Source organism: Hemiscyllium ocellatum, chromosome 4 (genome assembly GCF_020745735.1).
Source record: "Hemiscyllium ocellatum isolate sHemOce1 chromosome 4, sHemOce1.pat.X.cur, whole genome shotgun sequence".
In the NCBI taxonomy this organism is placed as follows: domain Eukaryota; kingdom Metazoa; phylum Chordata; class Chondrichthyes; order Orectolobiformes; family Hemiscylliidae; genus Hemiscyllium; species Hemiscyllium ocellatum.
The window spans coordinates 141,909,081-141,934,106 of NC_083404.1; the positions used below are offsets into that span (position 1 = coordinate 141,909,081).

At 43.3% G+C, this 25,026-nt stretch overlaps 1 protein-coding gene across 4 annotated transcripts in view; it reads left to right on the top strand.

Moving 5' to 3' along the window:
• Positions 1-25,026, top strand: part of LOC132815145 (anion exchange protein 2-like) — a 260,861-nt gene that overhangs the window by 121,957 nt on the left and 113,878 nt on the right. Inside the window, exon 1 of one of the 4 annotated variants that reach the window (XM_060823954.1) lies at positions 14,501-14,560. The exons of the other annotated variants lie outside the window; for them this stretch is intronic. Coding sequence (XP_060679937.1) covers positions 14,516-14,560 — 45 coding nt within the window. The 5' untranslated portion in view covers positions 14,501-14,515. Of the gene's footprint in view, positions 1-14,500; positions 14,561-25,026 lie in introns of those variants that run through there. 4 annotated transcript variants of the gene reach the window in all.

Genomic DNA, 25,026 nt, shown 5'->3' on the forward strand with positions numbered 1-25,026 from the left:
ATTACTGCCAAAACAAAGTCAAAACTTGCCATTTTTCATTGATCAGGACTGTGACTGAGATTGGTAATTACAAATAAATTGGTCTGACTATCCAAGTTTCATCTGCCCTAGTCCTGATGAGTGCAAGATAAAAAGCTTCACTTTTGTGCCCCTTTTTTAAAGCAAAAATTGAAGTGAAACAGGTTGATGGGTTCCTTACAATTACTTCAGTGTCTGTGCCTCGCATTGTACTTAATTGGCACTGAACCATTTTGAAATGTCATAAGTTCTGAAAGGTGCTACAGAAATAGTGTTCCAATATAACAGTGGATGGACCTTGAGGCTCCATTGTCCTTCAGAGCTGAGACCTTCCCACCTTGTAAGTTACAGTCAGCATTTGGACCTTCAGACCTACGAGAAGGTGACTACTTCCGTCCCCCTGTCTGTGTGAGGGCCCTTTGGCTCAGGAGCAGCTGATTCCTCAGTGTGCTGTAAAGGACGCCGTCTGTAAATATTTACCGTGTGCTGCGGGTGTAGCTTTTTGCATCGTGCTAATGGGTATCCCGTGGTGTGGGACACTGCACCGTGTCCTTCAATAAATGGCATGTTATCAGTCATTGTTAACAAAGCAGCCTGTTCCAGGCACGAGGGAGCTTGTCAGGGTAAATCTATGGTGATAAAAGTGGTTATCGCAAAAAGGCTATTATTTGTGCTCTTGATGGGATTTGGCAGTGATGTTCCGACTGCCGTTAAGTCAGAGAGCGTCTGTGAGCGTTACTAACGGATACTTAAGAGCTGGCCAGTAACGCCAGTTATTTTCCAACATGAGTGAGGTAAGGACTGTTTCCACCTTCTTCCAGGCATGATCAGAGAACGAGTAGCTTCAGATAACATTTGTATGGTTTTATATCTGACATGGATTAAGTTGTGCTCAGGTAAAATGTGTAGAGCGAATGTAGAACATCTGACAGCACTTTTCAAAGAAGAGTTGATTTCTTCTTATCCTGGCCAATATTTGCCTTTCAAAGTAAAACCAGACTATTTAGTTCTTTTTGTTTTACTATTTGTGGGATCGTTCAGTGCACGTTTCTAACACTAAAGCTGAGTCTACATTCCAAAAGTATGTCATTAGCCCTGAAGGACTTGGGGATGCAGAAATATTTGCATCAGTAATACTACGGATGAGGTGCCTAATGACTGGAGGGGGCTAATGTTGTACCTTTGTTTCAGAAAGGTTGTAAGGAGAAACCATGGGCCTATTGACCCATGATTCTGTCTTTGGTTGTGGGTAAATTATTGGAGGTGATTATAAAAGATAGGATTTATGGGCATTTAGAGTGGCAAAAATTGATGAGTGATAGTGTGGTTTTGTGCAGAAAAAAATAATGTCTCGCAAACTTGATTGAGTTTTATGAAGAAGTTTCTTTGAGGATAATGTTGTTTATTTGGATTTTAGTGAAACATTTGACAAGGTTCTGTATGGCAGACTAATTAGTAAAGGTAGGTCACGTTGGATTCAGGTGAGCTTGCCAATTGTATACATAATTAGCTTAATAGCAGGAGACAGAGAGTAATGGTGGAGGTTGCTTTTCAGACTGGAGCTCTGTCACCTGCGGTGTTCTGGTGATCGGTTGTGGGTTCTCTTTTGTTTGTCATTTCTGGAAATGATTTAAGTGAGAATATAGAAGGCATGATTAGTAAGTTTGTGGATAACACCAAAATTGGTGACATAGTAGACAGTGAAAAAAGGTTTTCAAAGATTACAAAGGAACCTTGATCAAATAGGTTGAAAAATGGCACATGGAATTCAATTTGGATAAATGCGAGGCATTGCATTTTGGTACAACAAACGAGGATAGGGCTTAGACGATTAATGGTAGGGCTGTGTGTAGTGTTGTAGAACAGAGGTACGTAAGGGTGCAGGTACATAATTGATTGAAGTTTGTATCACATGCAGACAGGATAGTTAAAAAGGCATTTGGCGCACTTGCCTTCATTGCTCAGTCTTTGGAGTAGTTTATAAAATAATTAGAGGTATAGATAGAGTTAATTGTTATTGTCTTTTCCCTAGGATGGGGGATTTCAAGACAAGGTGGCACATTTTTAAGGTGAGAGGCGAGAGATTTAAAAAAAGACATGAGGCAAATTTTTTACACTGGATGGTTCATATGTGGAATGAACTTCCTGAGGTACAATTACAACATTTAAAAGACACTTGGATAAGGACATGAGTAGGAAAGGTTTGGAGAGATATGGGTCAGGAACAGGCAGGTGGGACTAGTCTAGTTTGGGATTATGTTCGACATGGACTGGTTGGACCGAAGGGTCTGTTTCCATGCTATATGACTTGATGTCCAATGGTTGGGAAAGTTGAGGTCTTTCTTGGGAAGTCTTCAAGTAGTTGTTTGTGTGTCCAAAATCTCCAGATGTTTCTAAGAGGTGAAATATTGAGGTCCAATCTAATGCGCCTGTTGTGGGGAACATCACCAGCCTCGGAATCAGAGTTTGGGTTCAGCGACAGAGTTTATTGTACAAGGAAATACCAGAGCTCCGGGGAGAGAAAGACACCAACAGCACAGTGGTCAGCTGCGAATCTTCTCTCCACCTGGAGCACATGTCAAGATACTTTTATCCATTTTGTAATATAATAGGTCAGTGATGAGGGTATTGTCTTTGTAACATAGTTTGTTTGTTGTAAACATTGCAGAATTGTTGATAGTTTCGGTGCAGTCATTGTCAGTTCCAGCACAGCCTTTGTTAATTTCAGCACGGTCGTTGTCAGTTTCAGCACAGACATTGTCAGTTTCAATGCCTGCACTGAAGTCCATTGCTACAGTAATGGGCAGTAATCACTGTTCCTGAGAAGGACAGTTACTGCAGCCCTGGCTATTATCACTCTGTATTGAGTCTGTATCAAACAGTTAGCATTTCTATCAAAGGTTGTTACCTGAACCCAGACATTTCAGTGGGGAGTATACACTACTCATGTGTATTTTCTCCCCCACCCACCTTAAACTAATCAACTAGGTTGTGAGTGTATTGTGCTGGCATTCTGGTGGCCCCAGGCAGTACCTATGTTTGTTCTGCTGTCTCTCTCCGTATTGTAGTCTGGCAGCTATAGAACATAGAACATAGAACATAGAAGGATACAGCGCAGTACAGGCCCTTCGGCCCTCGATGTTGCGCCGACCGAATCCTACCTAACCTATACTAGCCCAATAACTTCCAAATGCCTATCCAATGCCCGCTTAAATGACCATAAAGAAGGAGAGTTCACCACTGATACGGGCAGGGCATTCCATGAACTCACAACCCGCTGTGTGAAGAATCTACCCCTAACATCTGTCCTATACCTACCACCCCTTAATTTAAAGCTATGTCCCCTAGTAACACCTGACTCCATTAGCGGTAAAAGGTTCTTAGTATCTACCCTATCTAAACCCCTAATCATCTTATACACTTCTATCAGATCTCCCCTAAACCTTCTCTTCTCCAATGAGAACAGCCCCAAGTGCCTCAGCCTTTCCTCATAAGATTTTCCTACCATTCCAGGCAACATCCTGGTAAACCTCCTCTGCACTCGTTCTAAAGCTTCCACATCCTTCCTATAGTATGGCGACCAAAACTGCACACAATACTCCAGATGAGGCCGCACCAGAGTCTTATACAACTGCAACATGACCTCAGGACTCCGGAACTCAATTCCTCTGCCAATAAAGCCCAGTACACCATATGCCTTCCTCACAGCACTATTTACCTGGGTGGCAACTTTCAGAGATCTGTGTACATGGACACCAAGATCCCTCTGCTCATCCACACTACCAAGTAGCCTACCATTAGCCCAGTAATCCATCATCTTGTTATTCCTACCAAAGTGAACGACTTCGCACTTAGCTACATTGAATTCCATTTGCCACATTTCCGCCCAGCTCTGCAACTTATCTATATCCCGCTGTAACCTACCACTTCCTTCCTCACTATCCACAACTCCACCGACTTTTGTGTCAAAAGATACCTTCCCACCTCATGGGAGTGTCATAGTCCGAGTAATCCTGAGACTTGTTCAGGGGACATGGGTTCAAACTCCGCCATGTCAGCTGATGAAATTTAAATTTAATTTTAAAAAGTCTGAAATTAGACCGAGGTGCTCATGCCAGCACTACTAATTGTCATTAAAAACCCATCTGGGTCACTAATGTCCTTCAGGGGCTACATTTGACTCTGGACCCACAGAAATGAGATTCACTCTGAACTGCCCTTTGAAATGGCCTAACAGGCCACTCAGTTCCAGGGGCAACTGGTCTTAATATCAATCCCCACATCCCAAAGAATGTAGAATATAAAAAAAACTTCCAACCTTGTAGTCCAGCTCAATCTGAAAGAATCAATTGTGATATCTAATGTTGAAGAAAGAAAGATTTTTTTTGTCCTGTAAAGATCTGTGCACACTTTGCAGTTCCATTGCTTGTTGTTAATCAAACAATGTTAAAAAACATTGACGTTGTAAGATTCCATCAACCTTCATTGTGCATGGAGTCCAAGGAGATGGGGAAGCTCTAAATGAATATTTTTCTCAATCTTCACACTGGAAAATGACAATGTTGTCGAGGAGAATACTAAGATACAGGCTACTAGACTAGATGGGATTGAGGTTCACAAGGACCAATTCTGGAAAGTGTGAAAATAAGTAAGTCCCCTGGGCCGGATGGGATTTATCCTAGGATTCTCTGGGAAGCCAGGGAGGAAATTGCAGAGCCTTTGGCTTTGATCTTTATGTCATCATTATCTACAGGATTAGTGTTAGAAGACTGGAGGATAGCAAAAGTTGTCCCCTTGTTCAAGGAGGGGAGTAGTGACACTAGGTAATTATAGACCAGTGAGCCTCACTTCAGAAGTGAGTGAAGTGTTGGAAAAGGTTAAAAGAGATGGGATTTATAATCATCTAGAAAGGAATAAGTTGATTAGGGATAGTCAACACAGTTTTGTAAAAGATAGGTCGTGCCTCACAAACCTTAGAGTTCTTTGAGAAGGTGACCAAGCAGGTGGATGAGGAAAAAGCGGTTGATGTGGTGTATATGGATTTTAGTAAGGCATTTGATAAGGTTCCCCATGGTAGGCTATTGGACAAAAAACAGAGGCATGGGATTGAGATTATTGAGTGGTTGGGATCAGAAATTAGCTAGCTGAAAGAAGACAGAGGGTGGTGGTTGATGAGAAATGTTCATCCTGGAGTTCAGTTACTAGTGGTGTACTGCAAAGATCTGTTTTGGATCCACTGCTGTTTGTCATTTTTATAAATGACCTAGATGAAGGTGTAGAAGGATGGGTTAGTAAATTTATGGATGACACTGAAGGATGTTGTAGGTTACAGAGAGAAATAGATAAGCTGTAGAGCTGGGCTGAGAGGTGGCAAATGGAATTTAATGTGGAAAAGTGTGAGGTGATTCACTTTGGAAGGAGCAACAGGAATAAAGAATACTGGGCTAATGGTAAGATTCTTGATAGTGTAGATAAGCAGAGAGATCTCTGTGTCCAGATACATAGATCCCTGAAAGTTGCCACCCAGGTTGATAGTGTTGTTAAGAAGGCATACGGTGTGTTAGCTTTTATTGGTAGAGGGATTGAGTTTCACAGCCATGAGATCATGCTGCAGTTGTACAAAGCTCCGATGCGGCCGCACTTGGAATATTGCGTACAGCTGTAGTCACCGCATTAAAGGAAGGATGTGGAAACTTTGGAAAGGGTTCAGAGGAGATTTACTCGGATGTTGCCTGGTATGGAGGGAAGGTCTTATGAGGAAAGGTTGAGGGACTCAAGGCTGTTTTCATCAGAGAGAAGAAAGTTGTGAGGTGACTTAATTGAGACCTATAAGATAAACAGAGGATTAGATAGGGTGGACAGTGAGAGCCTTTTTCCTTGGATGGTGATGGCTAGCATGAGGGAACATATCTATCACCTCACAATTTAAAGGTATGGGACAGATGTCCGAGGTTGTTTCTTTGCTCCAGAGTGGTAGGGGCGTGGAACACATTGCTGTAACAGTAGTAGACTGGCCAACTTTAAGAGCATTTAAATGGTCATTGGATAAAAATATGGATGTAAGTAGAATAGTGTTGGATAGATAGGCATCAGATTAGTTCCATAGGTTGGCACAACATCAAGGGCCGAAGGGCCTGTACTGCGCTGTAATGTTCTATGCACTATAATAAGTGACTAATCCACTGTCTGGTGCCCTCCAATGCGGGCACACTCAAGCTGCTATTTGAATACACCATATTTATGCTGCAGCTGTTGATTTCTTGTAATGGTGTCACTCCAGGTCAGTGTTTGCTGATGGTCCCTAGTTTGGAGACGAAAGATAGCGATGGACTAGACAGCAGTTTGACATGTGTGCGCGCCTTGCACTTTGGTCAAGAACATTGGTAACATCACGCTTGGGCTAGACTGGGTGAAGACATCAACTTTCAAATCCCATTCTGACAACACCCTCTATACGGTCTCTTGTGTATCCGGAATCCCTTACCCCACCATTGGCAGTCATGCTGAAATTGTCATCTTCCTAAAATCTGGAATTCACTCTCTAAATCTCTCTGGTTTGGCTGTCACAGAGGAACACTTAGCTCCTGTGAAGCAATTTTGGATCTTTTCTACATTAGCACAGCTCTGTAATGCAATTTGTGGTTATGGAGAGGACATGATTGAACCAATTGTATTTCAGTGATATTTCGTGATCCAGTGTGCAAGCCAGTCTGGTTTGACTGGGATTTATGAGGTAAAAACAATGACTGCAGATGCTGGAAACCAGATTCTGGATCAGTGGTGCTGGAAGAGCACAGCAGCTCAGGCAGCATCCAACGAGCAGCGAAATCGACATTTCGGGCAAAAGCCCTTCATCAGGAATAAATTTTGGGATTTATGTGTCTTTTGTTGAAGTGAGGGGCTGTTGTTCTGATGAATGGACATTGAACCCAAAACATTGACCCTGCTTTCTCTCCACAATTGCTGCCGGACCTACTAGCTTTATCGAGCAATTTTTGTTTCTGTTTCAGATTTTCAACAACCTTATACAGTTCTTGGTTTTATTTTGTTTGATGTCATATTTAGATTGTTGTCGTTGTCGTAGTGGTTGGCTTGCTCCTCTCCCCCACTGGTGATGTTGCCTCTGGTGTCCTGTGCTCTAAGCTCTGGAATTCCTTCCCTAAACCTCTTCACCTGTCCACCTTAGTTTCATCCTTTGAGATTGTTTGAAACCTGCTGCTTTGACCATGGTTTTAATCATCTTTCCAAATATCTTTCTGTTTGGCTAAGTGTTAGTCACACTGCTCCTGTGAAAAGGTGTGAGAGAGTTCAAGCCAGGAGTAAACATCACCAGGAAGGAAAATGGTCATTCGAGGGTGGCAGAAAACAGCATAGAAACTTGAGTGCACCAGCAGATAAAGATAAAATTTACAAACATACTAAGAAGGCAGAGCCAAGATTTCTGTATCTGAATGTAAGTCGTATTTGTAAGAAAGCAGATAAATTGACAGTACAAGCGTTAGTAATTACATACGATCTGATAGCTGTTACAGAGATATGATTACATGGTGACAAGGACTGGGACCTAAATAGTCACGAGTACATGACATTTAAGAAGGTCAGAAGCTTGATAAAGGTGGAGGAGTAGCTCTCTAACTTAAATATCATGTTGGTACAGTAGAGCGAGCTTATCTTATTTCTATAGATCAGTATGCAGAATCAGTTTCAGAAATAGTGAAGGTCAGAAGTTCCTTATGGAACGGGTTGATAGGTTCCCAAGTCGTAACCGCACTGCAAGTTGGGAAATGCAGGGAGATAAAGTAAGGACTTGTGAGGAAGTTATAGTGAGTATCATGGGTGGATTTAATCTATTTTGATATTTATTCACAGGATGTGGGTACCACTGACTGAACCAGCATTCATTATGCTTCTCTAATTGCCCCTTAACTTGGCATGCTAGACTATTACAGAGTAGACAGGCAGAAGGGTGGAAGAACACAGCAAGCCAGTCAGCATCAGGAGGTGGAGAAGTCGACATTTCGAATGTGACCCTTCTTCAGGACCGGGGGTGGGTGTAGGGGGAGCTGCAGGTAATGCAGGTGGCAGGGGCAGGGTAGTGAAATGGGGATGGGTGAAAGCAGGCAGAGGGTATGACCTGATTGGTCAGTAGGAGGAATGAGTCCGGTTGGATGGGAAGGAAGATTATTTGAAATTTCAACCCCATTCTCCTGCTTTCTCCTGCTCCTCAGATACTGCCTGACTGGCTGTGCTTTTCCAGTGCCACACATTTTGACTCTGACCTCCAGCATCTGCTGTCCGTACTTTCTCCTATTACAGAGGGATCCCCTTGATACTCAAGAACCTATCTATCTCAGTCTTAAATATACTTCATGACTTGGCAATGAATTCCTTAGATTCACCACTCATTGGCTGAAGAAGTTTCTCCTTATCTCCGTTCTAAAAGGCCTTCTCTTTAGGATGTTGTGAAACTTGAAAGAGTTCAGAAAAGATTTACATGGATGTTGCCAGGGTTGAGGAGATTGAGCTATAGGGAGAGGTTGAATAGGCTGGGGCTGTTTTTCCTGGAATGTCAGAGGCTGAGGGGTGACCTTATAGAGGTTTATAAAATCATGAGGGGCATGGATAGGATAAATAGACAAGGTCTTTTCCCTGGGGTCGGAGAGTCCAGAACTAGAAGGCATCAGTTCAGGGTGAGAGGGGAAAGATCTAAAAGGGCTGTAAGGGGCATCTTTTTCACGCAGAGGGTGGTACGTGTATGGAATGACCTGCCAGAGGAAATGGTGGAGACTGGTACAATTGCAACATTTAAAAGGCATTTGGATGGGGACATGAATAGGAAGGGTTTAGAGGGATATGGGCCAAGTGCTGGCAGATGGGACTAGATTAGGTTGGGATATCTGGTCGGCATGGACGAGTTGGACCAAAGGGTATTTTTCCATGCTGTACATCTCTATGACTACTCTAAGGCTGTGCCCTCAGGTCCTAGTCTCTCCGACCAATGGTGACATCTTCCCAACATCTACTCTGTCCAGGCCAGTTGGTATTCTGTATGTTTCAATCAGATTCTCCCTCATCCTTTTAAACTCCATCAAGCATAAACCCAGAGTCCTCAAATGTTCTTCATATGTTATGCTTTTCATTTCTGGGACCATTCTTGTAAACCTCCTCTGAATGTGCTCCAGGGCCAGGACATTCCTCCTAAGATATGGGGCTTAAAACAACACACAATATTCCAAATGTGATCTGACCAGAACCTTATAGAGCCTCAGAAGTACATTCCTGCTTTTATCTTCAAGTCCTCTCAAAATAAATGCCATCATTACATTTGCCTTCCTAACTATTGGCTCAACCTGCAAGTTCACATTGTGAGAATCCTAGACTAGAACTCCCAAGTCTCTTTGAACTTCAGACTTCTGAATTTTCTCCCCATTTAGAAAATAGTCCATGTCTGTATTCTTCCTACCAAAGTGCATGACTTCATACTTTCCCACATTGTACTCCATCTGCCACTTCATTGTCCATTTTCCTAATTTGTCCAAATTCTTCTGCAGCCTCCCTGCCTCCTCAACACTGCCTATCCCTCTATCTCTCTTTTGGAGGAAGGCATACTATCTGTGGCTAACAAAAGAAGTTAAAGATAGCAACAAATTGAAAGAACAAGTACATAATTCCATAAAGATGAGTGGCAGTTCAGAAGATTGCAACACCTCCCCCTGCAAGTGCCCCTCTAAGCCACTCACCGTCATGACTTGGAAATATATTACTGTTCCTTCAGTGTTGCTGGGTCAAAATCCTGAAATTCCCTCTCTCAGCGCATTGTGGGTCTACCCACAGCATATGTGGGTTCAAGAAGGCAACTCACCACCTCCTTCACATCGGTAACTAGAGTCAGACAATAAATCTGGCCAGCCAGCGACGTCCACATTGCACAACATGAATTTTACAAAAAGGAGCATGTAAAAAGAACAAAGCAATAAATATTGGTGACCTTAATCTTCTTGTTGATTGGGTTAATCAATTGGAAAGGGTAGCTAAGACAACAAATTCAGAGTGTATTAGGGATAGTTTCCTAGAACAATGTGTCATGGAGCCTATTAGGGAGCAGGCGTTTCCTGGATCTGGTAATAAGTAATGAGGCAAATTTAAAAAATGATCTCAAAGTAAGACATTCCTGGGAAGTATGAAGGTTGATGGATTTGATGTTTTGTTCAAGAGTGAGAAATTTGAGTTGAGGAAAAAAATTATGTTTAACTTAAATCAAGGGAATTACAATGAAATGAGGCTAGAGTTAGTGAAAGTGAGCCTGGCAGATGGATTAGCAGGAGTGACAGTAAACAAGCAGTGGCAGAAATTTTAAGGAGGTAATTCATGATCTTCATGAAAACCACGCAGACTCGGGGAGAGCATGCAAAACTTCAAGCTCAGTGAGCTAACTTACATACTTATCATCAACCTGGGCTATAAATCTTCTCAAAAATTGCGAACAGTGAAAAGTTTTGTTTTGTGTGCAGTACAGGCAGATCATAACATGGGTGGCACAGTGGTTAGCACTGCTGCCTCACAGCGCCAGAGACCCGGGTTCAATTCCCGCCTCAGGCGACTGAATGTGTGGAGTTTGCACATTCTCCCCGCGTGTGCGTGGGTTTCCTCCCACAGTCCAAAGATGTGCGGGTCAGGTGAATTGGCCATGATAAATTGCCCCTAGTGCTAGGGGTAAATGTAGGGGTATGGGTGGGTTGCGCTTGGGTGGGTCGGTGTGGACTTGTTGGGTCGAAGGGCCTGTTTCCACATTGTAGGTAATCTAATCTAATAACATACAAACTCACAAAGACACAGGGTGATTGAACAAAGCGAGGAAAACAAGTTTCGGCTGCAAAGAACGTGCACAAAAATCAAGATATACGATATTCGACTCAATTCTTGGAGCTGAACCACGGGCTGTGAAGCTATCTAGCTGAAAATGTGTTGCTGGTCAAAGCACAGCAGGCCAGGCAGCATCTCAGGAATAGGGAATTCGACGTTTCGAGCATAAGCCCTACAATATTTGAACTTTTAGCTTTTGTCTTTTAATTGTTCCTTTTCTGATTGGTTTTATTAGAATCTCTGGATAAAACTTTTAAGTTCTAATGCCCTAGTCCAAATTCTAGCATCCACTGTTGACCTTTCAAACTCTGTTCAACTGTGAACATCTGTTAATCATTCCAAAGCTGCACCAATGTGGATCTTCCTAGGTTGAATCATCTGTCTTTTGCCCCATTGCAGCTGAAACTTTCAGTACTGACTTTGACTTTTTAATAGAATGCTTACAGTGTGGAAACAGGCCATTTGGCCTAACAAGTCCACACAGACCCACTAAAGAGCATGCCACCCAGGCCCCTATCTTAGCCCTGTAATCCTGCAGTTTCCATAACTAGCGCGTTTAACCTGCACATCCCTGAACACTGTGGGTAATTTAGCATGGCCAATCCACCAAACTTGCACAACTTTGGATTGTGGGAAGAAACCAGAGCACTTGGCAGAAAAAGCGCAGCAGGTCAGGCAGCATCCAAGGAACAGGAGATTCGACATTTCGGGCATAAGCCCTTCTTCAGGAATGGCGCTTATGCCCAAAACGTCAAATCTCCTGTTCCTTGGATGCTGCCTGACCTGCTGCGCTTTTCCAGCAACACATTTTCAGCTCTGATCTCCAGCATCTGCAGACCTCACTTTCTCCACTTGGCAGAAACCCATGCACACACTGGCAAACGTGCAAACTCCATACACACAGGTGCCCGAAGCGGGAATCGAACCCGGGTTTCTGGTGCTGTGAGGCAGCAGTGCTAACCACGCTATCTCCAAGCCAGTTGTCCACTGATCTAACCTACTTGCTGGAGTTTTTGGAGAGGTAACAGAAAAGGATCAGTGAGTGTAAAGTTGTTGATTGTGTGGTGGTTTGCATGGATTTCCAGGCGTCATTTGATAGTGTCACACAAGAGGCTTATGAGAAAAACTATAGGTCTGGGTATAAAAGGGACAGTAACATTGTAGATCCAAAATTGGCTGAGTGATAGAAAATAGAGTAGTGGTCAATGATTATTTTTCAGGCTGGAGAATGTTTTGTATTGGAGTTCCCTAGGGATCAGTATTAGGACCCTTGCTTTTTTTCTGATATGTATTACATTTAAAGCAAAATGAGCAATGGTAACTACCTGGAAATGCGGTGACAGGTTCAATTGAGACATTCAAGAGGACAGTGGATTTAAAATTCAGTCATGGGGGGTGGGTGTCACTGATTAGACCAGCATTTACTGCCTATTCCTAGTTGCCCTTGAGAAGGCGGTGGTGAGCTGTTTTCTTGAACCACTGCAGTTCACCTGCTGTAGGTTGACCCGCAATGCCCTTCAGGAGGGAATTCCAAGGTTTTGACCCAGTGACAGTGATGGAACACAATATATTTCCAAGTCTGGATGGTGAGTGACTTGGAGGGAAACTTGCAAGGGATGGTGTTCCCATGTATCTGCTGCCCTCGTCCTTCTAGATGGAAACGATTGTGGGTTTGGAAGGTGCTGTCTAAAGACGTTTGGCAAATTTTGTTTTTGGATTTTGATTTTAATTCACTCGTGCGACGTGGATGTTGCTGAATGAGCCAGCATTTATTGCCAATCCTAGTTGCATTTGAGATATCTTTCAGCTAGAAATGTTGTGCAGGGATATGGGGAAATTGGCACTAGGCAATAAAACTGATGCAGATACAATGGGCTGAATGGCCTCTTTTGGCTCTGTCACAATTCTGAGATCCTGTGAAATGGGCAACTTATATACCAACTAAATACAAACCCTACTGATGAATAGTTCAGTGGCTATTGATCCTTTTGGTCAGACAGGGATGAAAGCTTGCCCATGTGGACCTGTAATTCCTGGAGCCAGTTGGATCAGCAGTGGGATATTTCCCGTAGGAAAGCCTATCGCTCTAAAAGCAACTGTTTGACCTGGGGAGTGATGCTGAGTGTTTTGTTGGAAGGATTTTTATGGATGATGAGCAAGCAGCAGAGAGAATCCACATCCCAGAATGAGGTTTCTGAGCAGACTGGTTCTGTGCTGATCAGCTGAAAACTGTTGTTTTCTGAGACACGCCGAATGTTTGTGTGTCTTTTTCAGAAGCTACAGAGAAGTGACACAGAGGCTTAAGGGAGATTAGTGAAGTTCGTCTGAAATATGAGCTGCTGTGAAGTAACAAATGGAAAGGCTTAAGAACCCACAATTATTTATTTCAGATTTAACAAACTATGGGTTGCTGGTGAGTCTCAAAAACAAAAACAGAAAATTCTCCAAATAGTCAGCAGGCTGTTTAGTTAAAGGAAGAATAGAGAGGTTAGTTCTTTTTACTGAGACTAATCATAACTGGTCACCTGCCTTTCAATCACTGTTTTCTGTTTCCGTTATAGAGTAGGATGTTTTCTAACATTCAGCTGTTGTTATGGGGTGGGTTTATAGTTATGGGAATGGAACTAGGTTATTGTCTATTTTTTAAAGACTCCCTGCATTTCATTGTTGAATGTTTTGCCAAATATCTTTAAATCTGCCCCCTCTGTTCCTGATCCTTCTGTCTTGGGACCCTTTCAGAGAATATTTCAGAGTCGGATAAGTTGGTGTGGAATTGGAGTCAGACATGGGTCAGATCAGATCTGGCATGGCAAGGTTCCTAAAGGACCAAGTTGTGTTGTCCCAATAATCAAATAAGTTACTGATTAGTTTTGTTGATACGAAGTTTTTAGTTCCAAATTTTATACACTGTTTCCAATTTGTCATAGTTTCTGGATAATTCATGTTCTGACACTATGGCAACCCTGCAATACCTTTGTGTTCCTGTGCACTTAATGTCCATCTCCTATACCCAGTGGCCCCCTTTCCCTTTGCACTCTCACACCCTCTCACCCTCTCAATTAAATAACTGACACATTAATTGTGGGAGGTATGATGTGGTTTGTGGAGGTTACAGCATTTCAACTTGCTGAGTGATGCTAAGTTTAGTGAGGATGTTGTTGGAACTTGTAGTGAATTCTAATGTTGGGTGTTGCCTGTGGTGTCTCTGCGCTGATGAATGGGACATAAGTTGAGCTGTTATAAGTCGACTGCAGCTGACTCATATTTGTGAGCATAGATTGTGTTGGCATTGGTCTGCTTTGATTCTGCGCAGAATCTGTCATCATGCCCCGTCAAAGACTGCAGTAATGACCAGGAGCTCTGTAATCTGTACTTGTCACAATAAGTTTAGTAGCATCACAAGTTTGAAGCTTTAAGGTGTGTGATCCAAAGGAGTTGAGTTTACTTGCAGCAGCCCTGAAATGGTTGCCCATATTCACTGAGATTGACCGAGTGAGTAGCACGTGGATACAGGCGATTAGCACATTCCAGAGTGCTTTTATTAAGAGAAGATTGTTGTAACAGAGGGATTTTGAAACCAGGAGCTTTGGTAGCATACGAAAGAGTGTGGCTTAGAGACTCTGCTGACACAACTATGGCAGTGACAGTATCTTCATTGTTTGATCACATTCAGTTCCAGGTGAGACACAACTTACGATGTACTGCATAAATGCTGTTGGGGTTGAATTAGTATTGAAAATTAATTAATTCTGATTCTAGTTGCATGTATCCTGACAGTTGAAGTCAAATTTGTTTAAGCGAACAGAGCAGGATAGGCTGTATCCTTGAAGATCTATAAATATGCATGCTTTCCCTGTTTGAGCTTCCTAACTCTGAGTTGAAGGTGGAGTGATGCACATGAATAAGTCCATTACTTGTGTTTCAGCAGGTATCTATCTCACTTCTTGAATCAAAAGGTGAGAGTTTGCGGCCCACTTTAAATCTTCACAAAATCAAGGCTGACACTGCCAGTGCAAAGTTACAGGGAGCACTACAATGCTGAAGGGAGAGTACTGAGGCAGCACCACCTTGTCAGACAGTGAGGACCGAATAACTGCCACAAGTGGCTGACAATTGACAAGTGACATTTGTGCCACACACGTACCAGGCTGTGACCATCACCAATAACAGACAATCTAACTGCCATCTCTTAACATTCAGTGATGTTACGATCACTAAATCCCCCTCTATCAGCATTCTAGGGGTTACCATTGACCAGAACCTCAACTGGACTTGCCCCATAAATACAGTGGCTACAAGAGCAGGTCAGCAGTTAGTAATACCACAGTGACTAACTCCCGTGTCTGAATCTCCAAAGCCTGTCCATCACCTACAAGGCACAAGTCAGGAGTGTGCTGGAAAAATTCCCCACTTGCCTTAATGGATGCAAGTCCAACAACATTCAAGAAACTTGACACCATCCAGGACAAAGCAGCCCACTTGATTGGCACCACAGTTGGAAACAGTACTCTGGTTTATTGAGATTTAGTGCAGTTTGCCGAAAATTAGTGTCGTAGGCAAAGGGGACAGAAATCGGGGGTTTTCTGAGATCCGGGAAGGGAGAATCCCACAGCAGGGTGGTGTTTAGCCTGGCCACATGTTTGAACAATTGAACACCATCTCCCATTGATCTTGCTACATGGGTTGACTAGATATTTCACCTCAGATTCGCAGTTTGGGTTGCACTGCCAAAGGATTGCTCTGGAGTCTGCTGGAATTAATGATTAACTTCAAGGACACTGCTGCCAGCAAATCCCGGAGAGGGAAACTATGAAAGGGGCCTTTGAAAACACTTTCACAACTTCCTCTGTCCATTCTTTCTTATTAGTTGCAAAAATAAATCAAAAATGGGGTAAACGTTGTTTCAACTGGGCAGTCAATTGCAAGGATGCCTCCGGGAAATATCAGACCAAATATTGTGACCCTGCACTTGTGAGAATGTTACAGAGAAGAAAATGCTGCCATGATCAGGAAGGGCTCCTTGTCTGCTGCTGATGGAGTTAATCAGTAACCTCTGAGCTGTGACGATCCTTGGCAGGATCAAGCCACACTGACATACAGTTCACCCTCCGGATCATTAGTAACTGCTAATGGCAGGTGCTGTTTACCTTAACCTGCGATGAACTTGAAATTCGTTTGGTAATTGATCTCGCGTATAGTCTGACCCTGGGTAGTTTTCAATGGACTTCCTCTTGACTCCTGAGGTAAGGCCTTGTCAGGCAAATCCAAAGGCTGCAGCAGACTAATTGAGAGTGTGAACTGGGCGAAGGACAGAATTATATCGCTACAATAGCTCTGCTCAGCTGACTATTCTGTTTCTAGATGAGAATATGATTAATGTTTGTTTTTATTCTGGAATAAGTACTCCTGCAACTTGCATTGAGTGTACTTAGAGGTCTCTTCCTGAAAGTTCAGTGGAAGAAGATTCTTTGACTATGTTTAAGGCAGAGTGGATGGTTTCTTGTGAACACAGTGAGAGGTGGCGATGTGATCTTACTTAATGGCAGGATGTGCATGAGGGGCCAAGTGGCCTACATTTCCTAATCCATACATTCCTATGGGTGTTTCTTGGACAGTCATTCTCCCTGCTGTGACTAGGGAATGTTTCTGGCTTTTTGTCATTTTTTTTGAGATCTGTTGAGTCATTTGTATCAGTGTTTGAAAGAAAATGTGATTCTTACTCCTTGGATTTTTGAAGTCCTGTAATTATCAGGAAACAAAGTTCAAAATATTTGTTATCACACTCTCAAATTGTATCCAATGAGACTGTGATCATGGTAAACTGTACCTCCTTATCCTTCTCCGTCTGCTGTCAACAGCTTCTGATGTGCTGAGCACACCATCTCCCTCCAGCCCCCCTCGACTTTTCTCCAGCAAGGGGGGACAGCTCCTATTCATAAAAATCTAACCACGGCTGAAAAGGCTTCTCTTCCTGCTCTTCTACCACTCCCTGTAGTGTTGCATCAAGAATCTGTCTTTTGCCCCTTCTTATTTTTCACCCATGACAGCTTGGAGGGAGGCAATGACCTAGTGGTATTATCGCTGGATTGTTAATCCAGAGACCCAGATGAAGTTCTGGGGACCTGGTTTAAAATCCCGCCATAGTGGAACTTGAGTTCAATTTTTTAAAAATGAAATTAAGAACCTAATGGTGACTGTGAAACCATTGCTGAGTATCTGGCAAAACCCATTTGGTTCGCTAATGTCCTTGAGTGAAGAAAACTTTACCATCCTTACCTGGTCTGGCCTACATGTGACTCCAGACCCACAGCAATGTGGTTGACTCTTAACTGCCCTCTGGGCAATTAGGAATGGGCAATAACTACTGGCCTAACCAGCAATGCGCTCATCCCATGAATGAATAAAATAAAAAACCCTTTGCAAAATGGTCAGTTTTGGAATATTGCATGCAATTCTGGTCTCCTTCCTGTAGGAAGGATGTTATGAAACTTGAAAGGGTTCAGAAAAGATTTACAAGGATGTTGCCAGGGTTGGAAGGTTTGAGCTACAGGGAGACGCTGAACAGACTGGCGCTGTTTTCCCTGGAGCGTCGGAGGCTGAGGGGTGACCTCATACAGGTTTATAAAATCATGAGGGGCATGGATAGGATAAACAGACAAAGTCTTTTCCCTGGGATGGGGGAGTCCAGAACTAGAAGGCATAGGTTTAGGGTGAGAGGGGAAAGATATAAAAGGGGCCTAAGAGTCAACTTTTTCATACAGTGGGTGGTGCGGGTATGGAATGAGCTGTCAGAGGAAGTGGGAGAGGCAAGTTCAATTACAACATTTAAAAGGCATCTGAATGGGTGTATGAATAAGAAGGGTTTAAAGGCGTATGGGCCAAATGCTGGCAAATGGGACTAGATTAGTTGTGGATATCTGGTTGACATGGATGAGTTGGACCAAAGAGTCTGTTCTGTGCAGTACGTCTCTGACTCTGAGGCCCCTAGATCACTAGCAATACCTGTCTGTCTCTCACCACCATCTCACGTCTAATTCACAATGCTGATTGTTTGATTAACACTGCAGTACTACATGACCAGAAATTCCCTTCAGTCAGATATTAGGAGACGGAATCATTCCCAATCATGATACCATTCTCCAGCAGCCAGTTTCATCCCTCTTGCTGCCCAATATCTGAGCCTGAATCAGAATGGTTGCCACCACTTGGGCATCTCTGATTATATTCCTTCTGTCATTGGCTGAGCCTTGAGCTGCTGGGACCCTAATTTCTGTAGCTACTTTCCATCTCTCTCTCTCATTCCTTCTTTGAACCATTCCTGGGATTTTTTCCGACCATCGCTAATGGATTCTTCATCATCATTTGACTCTTAATTCCAGACTTTTTATTGAATTCAGATTCCACCATCTGCCAGTAGTGGATTCAAACCCAGGTACCCAGTTCATTACCTTGGTCTCTGGATTAACAATCCAATGATAATAACACTAGGCTGTTGCTCCCTCACCTAATCTTGATAGTGTTGCAAAAATACTTTGTTAGTGAAGGAGGCGAGGCACTCCATAGAGTGTGTGATGAGTCCAGATTTCAATGCGATGAGAATACAGGGAGAAGTCCTTACTGCCTCTGTGTAGGAATGGAGATTTCAAATCAGGCTGTTCCTGGACATGAGCATTTATTACTCCAGGGAAGATGGCGGTGAGCTGCTTTCTTGAATCACTACATCCTTAGACCATTACAATATTGCTGGGAAGGGAGATCCAGGATTTTGTCCCAGCTACAGTGAAGGAATGATGATGCAAGTCAGGATGGCGTGTAGCTCTGAGTGGAACGTTTAGATGAAGGTGGCTGTGTGGCAGTGCTGTGTTTGTTTGGGTGTGTGAGATGTTTATAGTTAGTTTTTGCTATACATCTTGTATTGTCTGGAGTGAATGTTTAAGCTGGTAGATGAGATATCAGTCAAGTAAACTGCTTTGTTCAGATGGGGTTAACCTTGAGTATTATTGGATATCTGACCTACATTTTATCATTAAAAAGGATTTTGCCTTTAGGTCACCCTGGCATTTCCTCACAACCCTCAGTTCCCTTCTAATTCATTCTTGAACATCTTAACAACCCAGAGTCAATAGCCTCTGTGTTAAAGAATTCCACAGATTTATTACCCTCTGAGAGAAGTGTTTATTTGTTATCTTTGTCTCAAACGAGTAGCCCATTTCTCTGAGATTCTGCCCTCTGTTCCTAGACTCTCCTATGTGGGAAAAATCAGCCTCTCCACATCTGTGCGGTAAGTCCCCTAAGAATCTCCTCTCCTTATTCGAAACTTCAATGTCAACAATTCTGCTCAATCTCTTCTCTGTCATAACCACCCTAATCAATCACTCCTCTTAAGAAAATCCACCTCTACTTGGAATCAGCTTATTCAAATGTTTATCATTGGTGGAAGGAGCAAGAATCAGAGGACACCAGTTGAAGATAATAGGTAAGAGAAGCAGTAGTGTTTTAAGAAAAATACCTCTTCATGCAGAGAGTGATTAGGTGTGGATTGCTTTCCCTGCATGAATGGTAAAAGCAGGTACAATTGTGGCTTTCAAAATGGAATTGGATTATTATCTGAGTAAGAAGAATTTGCAGAGTTTCATTGGGAGAATGGCACGAAGAAAATTGCCCATTTGGAGAGCCAACACAGCTACAGTGAACCTTATAGTCTCGTGTTGTGTATTCATTCTCTCATTTGCTTGTATCGGAGATAGTTTGCTGAGAGACTAAGCAAAATTTGGGCCTGATTGGTCTGGAGTTTAAAAGAATGAGAGGTAAATCCATTCACAAATAAATTCAAATTCTTCTTCCCGGCCTGTTCTCCTCCTGTCACGTTTAGCATCTCCAATAAGAGACACTTTAACCTCTACCCATCACCTCTAACTTAGTGTTACCATCACTAAATCCTTAAACATCATCATCCTGGGAGTTAACACTGACCAGAAACTCAACTGTGTTCATCACGTAAACACAGTGGTTACAAGAGCAGGTGAAAGGCTAGAAATCTGGCAACAAGTAACTCATCTCTTGACTCTCCAAAGCCTGTCCACCATTTTCAAGGCACAAGTCAGGAGAGTGATGAAATATTTGCCACTTGCTTGGATGAGTGCAGCCCCAACAATACTCAAGAAGCTTGACACCACCCAGGGCAAAGCAGACCACTTGATTGGCACCACGTCCGCAAGCATCCACTCCTTCCATCACCAATGCTCAGTAGCAGTTGTATGTACTATCTACAAGAGGCACTGCAGAAATTCACCAAAGATCTTCAGACAGCACATTTCATACCCACAACCACTTCCATCTTTGAATGTTTGCACATTCTCCCCAGGTCTGCGCTGGATTTCCTCCATGTGCTCCAGTTTGCACCCACAGTCCAACAATGTGCAGGTGAGGTAGGTTGGTCATGCAAAATTGCCCATAGTGTCTAGGGATGTGTAAGTGAGGTGGATTAGCCATGGGAAATACAGGGTTACAGAGATTGGGGAGGTGTGCGGCTGGGGGCGATGCTGTTCAGAGGGTTGGAGTGGACTCGAGAGGCTGAATAGCCTGTTTCCACAGTGTAGGAATTCTTTCATCTAAAAGGACATGGTCACCATATACTTGGGAATACCACCACCTGCGAGCCACTCACCATCCTGACCTGGGAATATATTACTGTTCCTTCAGTACCATTGGGTCAAAATCCTGGAATTCCCTCCTCAAGGGCATTGTGAATTTACCTGTCTCACAGCAGTTCTAGAAGGCAGCTCACCTCCACCTTTTCAAGGGCTCCAAGGAATGGGTAAATAAACCAGTCTGCCAAAAACACCCATGTTCCTTGAGTGAATTTTAAAAACAAATCTTGATGAAACATGCAGACCTGTGAGCTGGCCCTGTGGGGGGATCTACACCACAGCGTAAGGAGCTGCCTAAAATGGGTAAAACTTGTTTCATTCAGAAGGGTGTGAATCTGTGAAATTCTTATCCTGGGAGGTTGTGCATGTTCCATCCTTTAGTCTCTTCAAGACTGAAATGGAGAGATTGTGAGGTCTGAGAGAATTAAATGGTATGGGAGTGAGTGGGAAAGATCAGCCAAACTCTTATTGCACCTTGGAGGCTGAATGATCTACTCCTGTTGCAATTTCTTAGATCTTTGGATCTTAAGAGAATCAGACAGAGGAGATCAACTATTTCCACTGGTTGGAGAAACCAGACACAAGAGTGAAATTGGCAAACGCTGCTACACACACACAATGCTGGATTCATTGTTAATTTTAATCTCCGATTTCTACAGTGCTAGAACAGGCTGAATGGGCTAAATGGCCTCGCCTTTAACTGTGTTCTCCCAAGGAATGTTTATATTGCTCATCTTCCCCCAGCTGCTCAATCCCCATCATCTTTAAACTCTCAGGATTTTTCTTTACACAATTCACGCTCGATTTCCAGTTCCGAATCTGCCCCAATCACCTTCACTAACTCGTTCCTGCTCCTGGCCCATGACACTGCACCACCCTGTTTATTTGGCATGTGGTTTGTGTAATTACGAGACACTGATAGAGCAGGTCCCTGTTACAATCAGTATGTGAGTGTCAGACTGCAGTATTGTCGAATCAGGTAGTCACACATTGTTCAGCAGCAGAAGTTTAAACAGTGATAGGACCCTGAGTTATCAGATATTTATGTAGCTGCATTATGCTGACAAAGAAGTATTGTTGAAGTTTGATCTCTGGGGCTCTGCTCTTCCGGATTTTTTCTGTTGCTCTCCCAAACTTATTTGTTGTTTTGTGGCACATTTTCAATCTGTCTTTCTCACTTTTTCCTCATACACTCCTTGACGTTGTGAGATTTCATGTAGCCCAGCTACAATGTTGAGGACTCCAAGGGCAACTCCCTCCCATCTGTAAACCAAATGCCACCTCCTTTTATTTTTGCATTTGTTTGTGGGCTGTGCGTGTTGCCAACAGGACAGAACGTCTTTAAGGATGGTGGTGTCTTGGACACTGTAAGGTATGATTCCATGAAATTGACTATGTCAGGCTGTTGGTCAGCTTCTCTGTGAGACAGCTGTTCCAATTTTGGTGTAATTTTGCAGATTTAAAGGAGAGAACATTGCAGGGTGAGCTGGGGTAGTAGGGTAGTTGTTTCCATTGCCTAAGTCAATGCCTGGTGATTGCTGTGGTTTATTCTACAGCTTTTCTGTAGCAGTTTTGATACAGTTAGTGGCTTGCTTGGCCAATTCAGCGGAGAGTTAAAAGTCAGGAAGAGACCCACTGGGCGTCCCTGGCTGCGCTACAAGGACGTCTGCATGAAAGACATGAAGGCACTTGATATCACTACAGAGTCCTGGGAAAGGCTTGCAGCTGACCCCACGAGATGGAGAAGCACCCTGAGCCAAAACCTCAAAACAGGGGCAAAGAAGCTGATGAGCTCTGCAGCAGACAAGCAGGCACAAAGGAAGGAGTGCAGCAGTTCTAGCAGATCAATGCCCGCATACAGATGTGACCTCTGTGACTGGGATTGTCACTCCAGCATTGGTCTCTTCAGTCGCAAGCAACATTGCATTGGGGAAGCAGAAAACTAGAACAACAAGGATGCAACCCATGGTCAGCCATGACCGAAAGGGGCCTCACTTTAAAAGTCAACCACGTGGGTCTCAAATCAAATGTCAGTTAAATTAGCTAAGGACAGCAGATTTCATTCTCTAAAGGCATTCGTGTTTTAAGATCACAGATTTATTAATTAATCAAATTTAAATTCATAAGTAATGATTTGGATGTGAGCATAAGAGATATAGTTAGTTTGCAGATGACACCAAAATTGGAGGTGTAGTGGACATCAAAGGAGGTTACCTCGGATAATAACAGGATCTTGATCGATGGGCCATTGGGCTGAAGAGTGGCAGATGGAGTTTAATTTAGATAGTTGCAAGGTGCTGCATTTTGGGAAAACAAATCTCAGCAGGACTTATACACTTGATGGTAAGGTCTGATGAAGTGTTGCTGAAAAAAGAGACCTTGGAGTGCAGGTTCATAGCTCCTTGAAAGTGGAGTCGCAGGTGGATAGGATTGTGAAGAAGGCGTTTGGTATGCTTTCCTTTATCGGTCAGAGTATTGAGTACAGGAGTTGGGAGGTCATCTTTCAGCTGTACAGGACATTGGTTAGGCCACTGTTGGAATATTGTATGCAATTCTGGTCTCCTTCCTGTCGGAAGAATGTTATGAAACTTGAAAGGGTTCAGAAAAGATTTACAAGGATGTTACCAGGTTTGGAGGGTTTGAGCTATAGGGAGAGGCCGAACAGGCTGGGGCTGTTTTCCCTGGAGCGTTGGAGGCTGAGGGGTGACCTTGTAGAGGTTTATAAAATCATGAGGGGCATGGATAGGATAAATAGACAAAGTCTTTTCCGTGAGGTCGGGGAGTCCAGAACTAGAGGGCATAGGTTTAGGGTGAGAGGGGAAAGATATAAAAGAGACCTAAGAGGCAACTTTTTCTGGCAGAGGGTGTACATGTATGGAATGACCTGCCAGAGGAAATGGTGGAGACTGGTACAATTACAACATTTAAGAGGCACCTGGATGGGCATATGAATAGGAAGGGTTTAGAGGGATGTGGGTCAAGTGCTGGCAAACGGCACTAGATTAATTTAGGATATCTGGGCAGCATGGACGAGTTGGACCGAAGGGTCTGTTCCTGTGCTGTACATCTCTGTAATTCCATGACTTCAAGTGCCAGGGAAACTAATGGAGCTAAAGACCAATAAACCTTTCCCTGATGCGATGCATCCTAGGATATTAAAGGAAGTAGTTACAGATATAGCGGATGCAGATTCTCCCAGGAATCCTTAGGATCTGGAAAACTCCCAGCAGAACAAAGAACTGTCAATCTTAACACCTTTATTTAAAAAGGGGCGGAGACAAAAAATAGACAAAGGGACAGTACTCCGAAAGCTTGTGATTTCACATAAACCCGTGGGACTATAAGCTGATGCTGTGTGGCTGCTGACCTTGTCCACCCCAGTCCAACACCAGCATCTCCACATCAGAGAAAGATGTACCCACAGAACATTGAGAGACATATATCATGATCAAACAGTCAGCATGACTTCAAGAAGGGAAATCTTTCCTGACAAGTTTGCTAGAATTGCTTAAGGGAGTAATAAGAGGAAACAATGGACATAATAGATTTGGATTTTCAGAAGGCATTTGATAAGATGACACATTAGGCTTAAAAAGAAACCATGGTGTTGGAGGTAGTATATATTAGCATGGATAGGGGATTGTCTAACTCACAGAAGACAGAGTTGGGATAAGTGGGCATTTTCAGGATCGTAACATGCAACTGGTGGAGTCCCACAGAGATCAGTGCTGGGACCACAATTATCTGCAATTATATGAGTGATTTGGATGAGGAAAGTATGTGTACTGTCGCAATTTTAATGATATAGAGATAGGTGAGAAGGTAAGTGGTGCAGATAACATAGAGTCTGCAAAGGATAACAGACAGGAGAGCTACTTTTGCCCAAAACATCGATTTTCCTGCTCCTTGGATGCTGCCCCACCTGCTGCGCTCTTCCGGCACCACACTCTTGACTCTATTCTCCAGCATCTGCAGTCCTCACTTTTGCCTTGAAGGGCTGAATGGCCTACTCCCATTCCTATTTCTGACACTCCCCTTGAGTCAAAATGCTGGATAATTCCCTTTTGAAGGACTCAATTGTGTTCGTCACCATCACACATTCCTGATCCTAACCACTTCCTGTGCAATAATATTTCATAATATCACTTTTGCTTCATACACAAATAACTCTAACCTGAGTCCACACGGTGTCATAGAAATGTACTGCACAGCAACAGACCCTTCCGTCCAACTCGTCCATGCTGACCAGATATCCCAACCCAATCTAGTCCCACCTACCAGCACCCGGCCCATATCCCTCCAAACCCTTCCTATTCATATTCCCATCCAGATGCCTTTTAAATGTTGCAGTTGTACCAGCCTCCATCACTTCCTCTGGCAGCTCATTCCATACATGCACCAATCCAATCTCTGCATGAAAAAGTTGCCCCTTAGGTCTCTTTTATACCTTTCCCCTCTCATCCTATACCTATGCCCTCTAGTTCTGGACTCCCTG